The sequence below is a fragment of the Pollicipes pollicipes genome, unplaced genomic scaffold (genome assembly GCF_011947565.3).
Source record: "Pollicipes pollicipes isolate AB1234 unplaced genomic scaffold, Ppol_2.1 Scaffold_3087;HRSCAF=3621_pilon_pilon_pilon, whole genome shotgun sequence".
Lineage (NCBI taxonomy): Eukaryota > Metazoa > Arthropoda > Thecostraca > Pollicipedomorpha > Pollicipedidae > Pollicipes > Pollicipes pollicipes.
Window position 1 is genome coordinate 30308849 of NW_023596225.1, and position 12773 is coordinate 30321621.

General features: G+C 57.4%; 1 protein-coding gene across 1 annotated transcript in view; it reads left to right on the plus strand.

Moving 5' to 3' along the window:
- Positions 1 to 12773, plus strand: part of LOC119090028 (fat-like cadherin-related tumor suppressor homolog) — a 32952-nt gene that overhangs the window by 6055 nt on the left and 14124 nt on the right. Inside the window, exons 7-19 of the mRNA XM_037212825.1 lie at positions 1724 to 1945; positions 2186 to 2422; positions 3346 to 3543; positions 5505 to 5693; positions 8564 to 8691; positions 8917 to 9094; positions 9644 to 9852; positions 10191 to 10335; positions 10567 to 10737; positions 11036 to 11189; positions 11679 to 11848; positions 12128 to 12310; positions 12483 to 12700. Coding sequence (XP_037068720.1) covers positions 1724 to 1945; positions 2186 to 2422; positions 3346 to 3543; positions 5505 to 5693; positions 8564 to 8691; positions 8917 to 9094; positions 9644 to 9852; positions 10191 to 10335; positions 10567 to 10737; positions 11036 to 11189; positions 11679 to 11848; positions 12128 to 12310; positions 12483 to 12700 — 2402 coding nt within the window. The remainder of the gene's footprint in view (positions 1 to 1723; positions 1946 to 2185; positions 2423 to 3345; positions 3544 to 5504; positions 5694 to 8563; positions 8692 to 8916; positions 9095 to 9643; positions 9853 to 10190; positions 10336 to 10566; positions 10738 to 11035; positions 11190 to 11678; positions 11849 to 12127; positions 12311 to 12482; positions 12701 to 12773) is intronic.

Here is a 12773-nt window from a genome sequence, read left to right on the forward strand (position 1 = left end):
GTGAGAAATAGTCTTACATATCATACAGTCCACAGGGTGCTCAATTGTGATCCAAGATGCTTTGCTCGTCGCCATGTCAGGCATGCGTCAAATCCAACTGTACGCTGACATTGTCTGAAATGATAAGACAGGCGAGAAAGCTTCAGTGGTTAGATCACGGCTAAAGAGAGCGTTCCGCATTTCTATGAGGCTTTGCACTGAACTAGCCATCCTGAGAGGTCATTAGGTGCATTTCACAGCCCTGCCCTTTTGAAGACCTAAATCTAATCTAAAACCTAGTTCCTGAGCTACACGCCCGCGATTACGGGGAGAATATTTCAAATGGAAGAAAAGAAAGTGGAGACCTTGAAATACCCTCCACTTTCGGGGAGAGTATTTCGAGGTTACAGGTATCCATGATGTCATAAGAACGTCATTCAAATTATGCCATTCCATATGTCATGTGGTGATCAATGCCAAGAAAACTATAACGGTCCAGCCATTCATATGTAGCGTTCGGGAGCACGATTTTCAGATATAGCGGCCGTCAATTGGCTCTCAGTCAGTGTTGTGCGAGGTATGATAATGTCATCAAACAATGACGTATCGAGGAACATATTTACTAATCAGAACTTGTGCTGTGGTGAGTAGTCATATCTGTTTAGAAGTGTACCAATAGTTCTAAGTGACCGTGTTGTATCATATCTGATGTTCGTTTCAGTATCTTCAAACATGAAACATACCTTCAAACGTCTACAAATATGATGCAGAGGTTGCGTGCTAAGCATTCAAACATGCAGCCATAGTTCCTAGGGCTCCTCAGCTCAGAAAGAATGCCCAGCATGACCATACGGGGGCTGAACGAAGAAAACCTTTCCCGTGTGCAGCGGCGGTAGCTGTCGACAAGTATGACGCATTCAGCAGATAGGAGCCGTCGACCGATGCGCGGTTACAGCATGGGCCAGTGCGCGTGTCCGACGCCCGTAAAACACATTGAGAACACAGTCGATGTGGCGGATTGTCGTTCGGTGCGTTCTGCTGCGTGGTAGAAGCAGGGCAGATGCCAGGCTGAGCCGCCATGGCCATCCAGAACTCAGCGCTGGGAAGGTTATTCTCTGCTGATTTGATTCAGGTTAGATGGTGTAAATTGAGGCTAAATTGTGCAACCTTTAGCTCGGCTCCACGACTTCTTGATGCGGTATGACATACAGAGCTCCGGTTGTGACGGTGGTTGTTCTTTCGACAAGCTTTCCTCCCCTCTCCTCGGAGGCGGAGGTGCTGGTGACACTGTGTCCGTCTCTGTGACAGGCTCTCCTTCCCTCTCCTCGGAGGTGCCGCTGGTAACGCTGTCCGTCTCTGCGACATGCTCTCCCCCCCCCCCCCATCTCCTTGGAGGTACCGCTGGTGACACTGTGTGTCCGTCTCTGTGACAGGCCCCCGTCCCCTCCCCTCTCCTCGGAGATATCGCTGGTGACACTGTGTGTCCGTCTCTGCGACATGCTCTTCTTCCCTCTCCTCGGAGGTACCGCTGATGACACTGTATGTCCATCTCTGTGACAGGTACCACGCCCCTCCCCTCTCCCCATAGGTACCGCTGTTGACGATGTGTGTCTATCTCTGTGGCAGGCTCTCGTCCTCTCTCCTTGGAGGTACCGCTGGTAACACTGTCCGTCTCTGTGGCAGGCTCCCCTCCCCTCCCCTCGGAGATACCGCTGGTAACACTGTGTGTCCGTCTCTGTGGCAGGCTCCCCTCCCCTCTCCTCGGAGGCGGAGGTACTGGTGACAACCGTGGACGGCAGTCAGCCCCGCTTCTCCCAGCCGCACTACTGGGCCCACGTGGCCGAGTCGGCCGAGCGGCGCACGCCCGTGCTGACGCTGGAGGCGGCCGCCCCGTCCGCCTCCAGCCTGGTGTTCCAGCTCACAGAGCCGGCCGTCGACTCCATGTTCGACGTAGACTTCACCACCGGTGTGTATCGGACAGGCACATACATGGCCACCTGAAAAGGCCGGCACACGCCGCTGGTGCCTTTTGAAGTACTTTGGGTTAGTTGAGGTGTTGTGACAGAGCGTTTGTCGTAGTTCCGAAACTGTCGAGCCCATCAGGAGGATACGCGTCATCAGTGTCTGGAAAGTCACCACCCGGGGAAGTTGGCCAAACCCGTCCTGGGCAAACTGCAAGAGTATCGACTCATGCGCGATGCCGCAGGCGTTCTGTACGTGGCTGGTGAGCTGGACTACGAGACCCGGCCGCGCTACAAGCTGACGGTGTCGGCCACGGACCGGGTCACGGGGTCAATGACCTCTGTGCCGGTCACGGTGAACGTCACGGACGTCAACGACAACGCGCCTCAGTTCGAGCGGTCGGTTTACAACGTGACGGCCAGCGAGGCGGCCCACCCCGGCCTGAAGCTGCTGCGCGTGAAGGTCACGGACCGGGACCAGGGTGAGGACCACTGACCAGGGAAGGGATCACGGACTGCGATAGGGATGAGGACCACTGACCAAGGGAAGGGATCACGGATCGGGACCAGGGTGAGGACCACCGACATAGGGAATGGTCTTGGACCGGGACCAGTGTGGGGACCACCGATTAAGGGAAGGGATCTTGGACTGTGTTAGGGGTGGGGACCAGCAACCAATGGAAGGTTTGCTCACATTGTTTTCGTATCTTTGTCGCATAGATTATTTGCGGGACCGTAGGAAAGCGGACAGGAACTGCTGCGAGACCTGTCAACCCAAATGTTTCATTCAACAGCTCCATTCTTGTAAATGGCTGAGCCGTACAGGCCTGCCATACCAAATATTTGAAAAGAATACTCCATTTAAATTAATGACTGAACCTTGCAGGTAGTTTCGAACTCATTACGCTCCCACGTGCTGTTCTTAATCTACATTGCTGAAGCTCGGTAGTCCAATAGGTCGGTCAGAATGTGCTGGTGAATAAGAAGCCTCCGTCGCTGGGCGGGCAATGTAATCAGGGGTTCGGTGTCTGGACACAATCGATCAGTCTCGGGTGGCTGGGCGGCGGCCCGGCCCTGAACGGCGGCTCCGTCCAACGGACAATGTGTCAAACAAGACTGGGCTCCTGCCAAAGGGTGTTTCTGATTGGATGTGAAGCGTTGGCCAAGATGAGTGGTGATGATAAAAGCGTGCCTTTCGTCGTGAGTGTACGTCATTAGCAGGAGCTGTGTTTTATGGTGTTACGTCCGCACCTCTTAACTGTGTCTGGCAACCCGTGTTTCTAAATGCTGAACTCCAGAAAGACACCTCGTGCTGTGTCTTGTGCTGCCCACGCGCGTATATATGTGCTTTGACGATGCCGCGTGTGCTTGCCTAATGCTAACCGCGCCTGTGTTTGTCGTCCAGAGGACGACCAGCCGCTAAGCTTCCGTGTCCAGGAGGCGGACGGCTCGGAGAGCTTCCTGTTCCACATGACGTCCGACGGCTCCCTGGCCGTCACCAGCTACCTGGACTTCGAGCAGCGGCCGCTGCACCAGCTGGTGATGACCGTCTCCGACGACGGCTCGCCGCCGCTCACTGGCACCGCGCTGCTCACCGTCAACGGTGAGAACACGCCGCTCTCCCGACACGGGGTGACGTCACTGGCCGGCGGCGTTCGGTGCTCACCGTCAACGGTGAGAACACGCCGCTCTCCCGACACGGGGTGACGTCACGGGCCGGCAGCGTTCGGTGCGAGCTGTCGTCTTCGCCGCCAGCAGCTGTTAGTGCGGCGCACAGTGGCAGTGCTCTCTGGGCATTGTCTCGCTGTTAACGTCGCGGAACTCCGTACAAGTCTTCATTCTTGGGATGCATCAACCACCTCATTGTTGCAAAACACTGCGTCCACCGTCGTCTTTTTGTAGTAGCTGAAGCCAAGGTCGACAGTAACTGTCGAGGGCGCCGAACGCAGCTGCCACCGACCAACTGTTGGTCGGTGGCGCTGCGTTCGTCGTCGACAGTTGGTTTTAAGGCGGTGATCATCATTAGTAGGTTTCGTGGTACTGGTCATTAGGGGTTTATCTTCAACCGGCCGGCGGCGGGTCCCACAGTGCTCATGTCCGAGACACGATAGTTGTAAATTACTTCATCTGAGCGTGAAGCGCGTAAGTCAAGATCAGTTGGATCGAAGTCTTAGCGGTCTGTACACTGTTGTTCCGTGCTGTGCTGTTGGTCTTTAATTGATAGGTTACTGTCGGCTCGACAAAACGCTGGTTAGTCTTGCCCTGGCTACAGGCCGCGTTGAAGATGCCCGTGTAATACGCCGAACAGCGTGCGTCAGAACATTCGCGAGGGCGAGACACTGGATGTGACTGTTGGCCGAAGTGAGCCGGTTGTAGTGAACCTCGCGATCGCGCACGTCCGCGAGATCCGGATGGTTGATGGGCCGTCAGAGTGGACTTCTGCGCGGAGGTCCGGCTCGAAGAATGAATCTCCGATGGCCATAGTGGGCTGCTGACTGGTCTGGGACCTAGTTTTGTTCCCGACGCCACTTCACGGAATCAGTCGATAGTCAGAGTAGCCAGAATGACGCGCTGCCGGACCTGTGTCTCGCGACGGCTGACTGACAAAGTTAGACGGCCGGGCTCGGCGAACTTCTCTCGTCGGAAGCAGCAGGCCGGGCTGGACCAGCGGCCGGACAAAAATCCTCCGGCTCAGGTCGGCCCCGGCGGAATAGTGGCACACCTGGTGCCCCTGACCATATTGAATATGTCACGGCGGATGCAATGACGTCCCGAGGCGCGGACCATGCGCAGGTCGTCACACGTGGTTTGTGAGCAGTGGCTTGGGGGTGTGCGCCGGCTAGCCCTTGATAGCTCCATAGCGGTCCCCGTGGCCACCCGCCACCCGCCACCCGCCACGCGCCACGCACCATGCACTATGCACTACGCACCACGCGCCACTCGCCACGCACCACACGCCACCCGCCACGCGCCACGCGCCACGCGCCACACGCCACACGCCACATGCCACACGCCACATGCCCCACGCCACACGCCACACGCCACACGCCACATGCCACACGCCACATGCCACACGCCACACGTCACATGCCACCTGCGACAGAGCCGTCGCATTGGCGAAGTCTGCTTGACTTTACCTCTCATCGCGATAGGAGCTATATATTGGGCGCTAGGCGGCCACAATGGGGGCGCTGTAATGTCCAAATGCCAAGCCGTTTTGCTTTTGTCTACCAGAGCACCGGTGATCCGCAGCCCATCGCCCGTGCGGGGGTGATAGCGATCTGAGATCGGTCTCATTTGTCCCATGCACACGTTACACAGCCCATTCACGCACTGACCGGCCCCGCTCTGGAACAGACTGTCCACGACCAACGGCGCTGCTAGAAACCGAGAGCACCTGGGGATACGCTGACGCGTGGGTGACCCGCGTGTTTCTTCGGTGTTGAGCATGTCCACCATGCGGCTGTTGCTGGAATCAAATGACACATTCATCGTCCCGCCTGTATTGTTGTTACATGAACTTCAGTGGCTTACCCGGACGTCCTGGTGTCTGCCTGTTGACAGTGGAGGACGTGAACGACAACGTGCCGGTGTTCGACCGGGCCAGCTACGCGTGCGAGCTGACGGAGCTGCCGTCTCGGGGGCAGTTTGTCACCATGGTGAAGGCGCACGACCCGGACCCCACCGACCAGCTCGTCTACCGCATCGCTGACGGCAACGACCGCCAGCTGTTCTACATCAACAGGCGCACAGGTAAATGGCAGGGACAGTACAGTCACGGGCGCACAGGTAAATGGCAGGGACAGCACAGTCACGGGCGCACAGGTTAGTGGCAGGGACAGTACAGTCACGAGCGCACAGGTGGATGACAGGGACAGTATAGCCACGGGCGCACAGGTAAATGGCAGGGACAGTATAGCCACGGGCGCACAGGTTAGTGGCAGGGACAGTGCAGTCACGAGCGCACTGGTAAGTGACAGGGACAGTATAGCCACGGGCGCACAGGTAACTGGCAGGGACAGTACAGTCACGTTCGCACAGGTAAATGGCTGCGACAGTACAGTTACGGGTGCACAGGTAACTGGCAGGGACAGTACAGTGACAGGCGCACAGGTAAATGGCAGGGACAGTACAATCACGAGCACACTGGTAAATGGCAGGGACAGTACAGTCACGGGCGCACAGGTAAATGGCCGCGACAGTACAGTCACGTTCGCACAGGTAAATGGCTGCGACAGTACAGTCACGAGCACAATGGTAAATGGCAGGGACAGTACAGTCACGGGCGCACAGGTAAATGGCTGCGACAGTACAGTCACGTTCGCACAGGTAAATGGCTGCGACAGTACAGTCACGAGCACACTGGTAAATGGCAGGGACAGTACAGTCACGTTCGCACAAGTAAATGGCTGCGACAGTACAGTCACGGGTGCACAGGTAACTGGCAGGGACAGTACAGTGACAGGCGCACAGGTAAATGGCAGGGACAGTACAGTCACGGGCACACTGGTAAATGGCAGGGACAGTACAGTCACGTTCGCACAGGTAAATGGCTGCGACAGTACAGTCACGAGCACACTGGTAAATGGCAGGGACAGTACAGTCACGGGCGCACAGGTAAATGGCTGCGACAGTACAGTCACGTTCGCACAGGTAAATGGCTGCGACAGTACAGTCACGAGCACACTGGTAAATGGCAGGGACAGTACAGTCACGTTCGCACAAGTAAATGGCTGCGACAGTACAGTCACGGGTGCACAGGTAACTGGCAGGGACAGTACAGTGACAGGCGCACAGGTAAATGGCAGGGACAGTACAGTCACGGGCACACTGGTAAATGGCAGGGACAGTACAGTCACGGGCGCACAGGCAGAGGCAGGCTCACTATATGGGCTGCGCTCAGGTAGGCGGCAGACTCACTATATCGACCAGTGTTCAGGAAGGCGTTAGGTTCACAGCACCGGTGGCTGTCCGAGAAGGCGGCAGGTTCACATTACCGGCAGGTACGCAGATAGGCGACAGGTACTCCGTCTCCAAGTCTGGCCCTAGCAAACTCACGGGGTTTAGAGCAAATCCAATGAAGCGATGTCACTCAGGAGGGAATGGAACAGTGTCGGTCGCGGAGAAGCTGGGCGCAGCATTCAAAGACGGTAGGCGAGGATCCAAGGCGCGGTCTGCACAGTGTCGGGCCGTGACCGGTCTCATCCCACAATGTGAACGCCCAATGCCGGCTTGTGGCGCAGTACCTTGTATTAGTATTAGGTGTGTCATTCGCTCATATTAGCTGGCGGTGACGGCGGCGATTAATTTAATTATCTTGTTACGAGTCAGCGGTACCTGCACCGCCTGAGATTTCCTCCTTGGCTGGTGCTCTGTCGCGTGCAAGTCCAGAGACTCTAGCTCTCTTCGCATGTCACTGAGTGTCGCTTTCCGTGCGGCCTAGTGAGGTAGACACAAACCCCTGTGGTGTTCAGAGCGGGAGGGGCAGCTCGGTTTCAGAGCTTCAAACGCAGCCGCGTCAATGACAGAATGGTAGAGCGGTTCGTCGTTTGATTAATTGCGCTGAATTCCCCGAGAGCACCTCCATCGAACTCGACACGATGCCGTCCGGTGGAGTAATGGCTGCAGCGGTGTTCTCAGTCCAGTGCGATGGCGCATTGGGTGGCTCCGTGGATGGGTTCACTCATCCACGTAACTGCTGGAAGTTGATTGACGCATTATCCACGCGCCATATGACCAGCGTAGTCGGTGCGCCCCAAAGCCCAAATCATCATCATCATCGACGCAGTATCCACGGAGTCAGATGCGAGTAAACGCTGCACCCGTACCTCCCTGGTGCACCCTGGCGCACCCTGCACCTCCGTTGGTGTATTTGCCTGATTGCACGTCGGCCGTCTTATCACAGCCACATGATATTATTCTGTACAAAACCAGTTACGGTGAGCGGCGGTGATCCGTGCTGGACTCAATCTCTTGAGGCATGCCGATGCCGATACAGCAATACGACCGCTGGACACTGTCGGTCGAAGCTCAGAACTGTGTGCTAACACGTTCTGAAAACGGTACAACACTTTCGGTAAGACAGGTTAAAATACATGGGCGAGGATCCATAAACTTGGACGATGCTTTCTTACGACTTGAAGGAACCGTGTGGCAAAGGGATATTGGGCGAGTTATGAAGCGTGCTGGACCCAGTCTGTACCACCGTGGTGGGGCGGGGAGCAGCGGGCTGGGTTTGGCAATGACTCGAGAGTGCGCTGCTCACGGCTCTCTCAACACTGCCCTGCCTGCTGAGGGTGGCTCGCAGGTCGGGCCTCGGAGGATGTGGGTCGGTGCCGCCGCGGTGTCGACGGTGACTGACGCGTCACGTTTGTCTCGGCGCCGCGGCTGTGACGGCTCCTCCGTATAACGCCCGAGATGAATGCCCGCTCGCCGTAATGCGGACCACAGCTGGCTGATGGCTGTCATCAGCGTGCAGACCGTGACCCTCCTCCGTACCGGTGCCGTGTGAGGGGAACGTGACGCGTCACTCTGTGTCCTGCCATCATCGTGCGGACCGTGACCCTCCTCCGTACCGGTGCCGTGTGAGGGGAATGTGACGCGTCACTCTGTGCCTCCCGCAGGCGTCATCACGGTGGCCAATATCCGGGCGTTCGATGAGTCGCCCCAGTACCAGCTGAACATAACCGCCGCCGACGGTATTCACCACACCTACGTGCCCCTGACGGTCCGACTGATGCCCGCTAACAAGGTGACTGCCGCTCAGAAGCGCCCCTGCAACAACAGTGTATCACACGTGCAATATGATGACAGCGGTGCTGCTGGCTGGCCGAGATAATGTCGCGGGCCGTCAGTTTAGTGTGTGCCTTGGAAGGCCGGGCTTGAAGGGTCTTGCATCAAGTTGTCATCGATTGAACGCGCTGGCGTGTTGTCTCAACATAGACCCGCCACGCACTGGAATGCTCTTCCCTTCCAGCATGCGCCCGCATTCGAAAAGGTCGCCTACGAGGTGGACCTGAGTGAAGACGTGGCCAGCGGCACTCCGGTGACCCAGGTCAAGGCGTATGACCCAGACAGGGGTCCCCTGGGTCAGGTGGTGTACAGCATTCCCTCCGATCGATGGAGAGAAGTATTCAGCATCAACGCTTCAACCGGTGAGTGGCTGTCATCCTTCCGTTAGAAGGTCCTGTCACAGATTTCCGATATCACGTCTGGTCATTTTTAGGGAATGTAGTTCTCAAGAGGAATCGAACACCTTTATTTGCATTGCAATCGTTCCGGATATTTTCGAAAGCTCTGGGGCATGGCGGAACCCACCCGCTGCTCGGAATGGGGTTAACGGAGAGCACGACCGGAATAAGGAGTAATTGGCTACTTCCATAGGTTGCGAGACAGCCCGGTGCTGAAGCTTCCCGTCTGGACTGGTGCTGTGTTATGTACAGGCGTGATCAGCACCCCTCAGTGGCTTGACCGTGAGATGGAGCCGGTGCTGGAGCTGCCCGTGTGAACTGGTGCTGTGTTGTGTACAGGAGTGATCAGCACCCGTCAGCGGCTGGACCGTGAGACGGAGCCGGTGCTGGAGCTGCCCGTGTAAACTGGTGCTGTGTTGTGTACAGGTGTGATCAGCACCCGTCAGCCACTGGACCGTGAGACGGAGCCGGTGCTGGAGCTGCCCGTGTGAACTGGTGCTGTGTTGCGTACAGGCGTGATCAGCACCCGTCAGCGACTGGACCGTGAGACGGTGCCGGTGCTGGAGCTGCCCGTGTGGGCCACGGACGGTGGTCACCGGTCTGATCACACCACAGTCAAGGTCCGGCTGTCGGACGTCAACGACAACGCGCCCCGCTTCCAGCTGGCTCAGTACCGGGCCGTCGTGGCGGCCAACCTCACGGCCGGAGACGTCGTCTGCAAGGTGAGTATGAGCCTGCCGCCGGCTGAATGTCAGCTACCGGTACAAGGTGAGCATGAGCCTGTCCCCCGGCTGGACGTGTGTCGACGCCCAGTATAAGGTGAGTCTGAGCTTGTCCCCGGCTGGACGTGTGTCGGCGGCGGTGGACCGTGCTGACACTGAGGTGTTGGACCGTTCCGTCACCTGTGGCTCGTGTGGCTAGCGATCGGCCAATGACCTCACGGGTACCATGTCGCTCGCCACCGCCATGGCCAAGAAGCTCACTATGACCATGTATTTTGCGACCGTGGTGGTCGGGTGTGACTTGTTTCTTGTATTTTCATTGGTCGGCGGTCCGCCAGGTGACGGCGTACGACTCGGACGAAGGAGATAACGCCAGGCTCACGTACAGCATCTTCGAGACGGAGGTGTCGGACATCAGGAAGGCCTTGGATATCGATTCGGAGACGGGAGAGATCATTCTGATGCAGCGACCAACTCAGCTGGGTGAGCCGGTTCACCTGCTGGTTGAAGCCGCAGCTAGAGCTTTGGTTGGGAACTGTCTTTTCGTGTTTTACTCAAGAACTGTCGCGGACGTTGTCCATACTTAGCTGAGTGGGTTGGAATGTTGCATGTTTAAGCACGCCTGCGCTGTCTTCGATCAGACAAAAAGCATTTCTCGCTAACCGGTCCTCGTTGCGCGGCGTAGCTGGTGACCGGTGGCGCCTCTGTTGGCAGAGAGTCCGGTGTACCAGTTGTTCGTGCGAGCGACAGATGGCGGCAGTGAGCGGCTGGTGGCCGACGTCCCAGTGGACGTGGTCGTGTTGCCAGACAGCGAGGGCATGCCCGTGTTTGACCCGCTGCTGTCGGGGCCACAGGGCGTGTTTCTCACCGAGAGTGACCCAGTTGGTGAGTAACCGAGACCCCATGCAGACAGCAATACGATGCCTGTGTTTCACCTGTTACTGTCGGGACCACAGGGCGTGCTTCTCACTCGGAGTAACCCGATGGGTGAGTAATGCAAGCCTGCCTGAATACAGCAGGCATATTAGACGTGTTTGAATACATGTTTTCTTCTAGGCAAGCCTGCCTTGCTTGAATATTTATCACCCTCTTCAGCTGTGGCTAAAGTAGCAAGTTTGACCTTTGAATGGGGGCCTTGTAACAGTGTGCCTGTCCCAGTGACGTATGTCCGGTTATTCCGCAGGTACCCGCATCACGTCAGTCCGGGTCCGCGGCGGCGGTACGGTGACGTACTCGGTGGCCTCGATCCACGAGATGCCGTCAGCGGACATGTTCGAAGTGGATGCGGACGGACAGCTGGTCCTGGCCAAGAGTCTCGACCGGGAGGCCGTGGATAGGTTGGTCAAGCAGCTGCAGACTTCGGGTCCAGGGAATGGCGTTGTTGCAGCTTTGTGTGGCCTCGGCTCTTGCGCATGTTCTCACTGACTTGATAATATATGTTATCACATTTCGGTTCCTTGTTCTGTGCGATATCACCGGCGCATTAAAACAGTACATTGCTCTATTGCCCGCAGTTTCACTCGACTTCGTTTTATGCGAGGCTGTACATAACTGGGACAATATCCATTCACAGTTAAAGTGTGTCACAAACTTCGTCGCCATTGTAGCCTTACGGCGCTTTCACCTGCCCGGAGTAAATGGTGTCGCCCGCCTCTCATCCTGTCCTGAAAGGAGGTCACTGCGGGGAAGGAAACCTTCCACCTCTGGTTTCCCAGACGCGCAGTGGTTAACACAGGCGCATTAATCATTACACCATCAGCACTCCCTTATTGTGTGTGTAAACCGCGCTGCATTGCCGTGCCTGATGTTCTGTTCCGTTGCGTCAGGTACAACATCACGATCGCAGCTCAGACCGAGTCTCTGCCACCGCTGGTCGCCTACTCCCACCTGATGTTGTCTGTGATGGACGACAACGACAACGACCCCGTGTTTGACGCAGACGTGTACCGGGGTACCGTCAGAGAGGGTCTGCCGGCCGGTACCAGAGCTCTGCAGGGTACGTCAGAGGTGTACCGCGGTACCGTTAGAGGTAGTCTGCCGGCCGGTACCAGGGCTTTGCAAGGTACATCAGACGTGTACCGCGGTACCGTTGGAGAGGGTCTGCCGGCCGGTACCATAACTCTGCAGGGTACGTCAGAGATGTACGGGGGTATTGTTAGAGAGGGTACCGTCTTTTACCAGGTTTATCAGTTCTGTGTGGGGCTAGCTGTGTGCCCCCCTCTCCATTGCATCAGTGTTGTGTGCTCGTGTGTGACCTGGCTGCGCCCGTCCCCAGTGTCGGCGGTCGACCCGGACGTGGGTGCTAACGGCCAGGTGCGCTACCAGCTGCACGCCGACTCTAGCCACCTGCACGCACTGCTGGCGGTGGACGAACGGTCTGGCTGGGTGACCACGCTGCGGCCGCTGGACCGCGAGACGACAGACACCTACCGGCTGACGGTGGTGGCCGCCGACGGAGGTAACTAGGGATACCGCACAATGCAGTCGGAACGCCACAGAGCATGCATGGAACGGGGAGTGCGTTGCGGAGGCTGGTGGTGATCGTCAACTATACGATTCACTAGAGGGGGACTTGTGAGGTTGGTTTGAGACCTGTGACCTGAGTGACCTGACCCGGTGTGCCCCGCCAGGCTCACCTCGTCGCTCGGCCACGGCCAGTCTGGTGATCTCGGTGGCCGACGACAACGACTCGCCGCCCGTGTTCGCTCAGCAGCGGTACGCGGCCGTCGTTAATGAGGACGCCCTGCCGCGCACCTCCATCATGAGCCTGACGACCGATGACGCCGACCTGCTCTCGGCGCCCGTCCACTTCTACATCACCGACGGAGACCCCCACGCCCGCTTCGAGGTCAGAGCACGCCCGCTCAGCGGTGTCAGTGGTGGTACAGGCGCCCAGTGGCGTGCTGGTGGCGTTACAGACC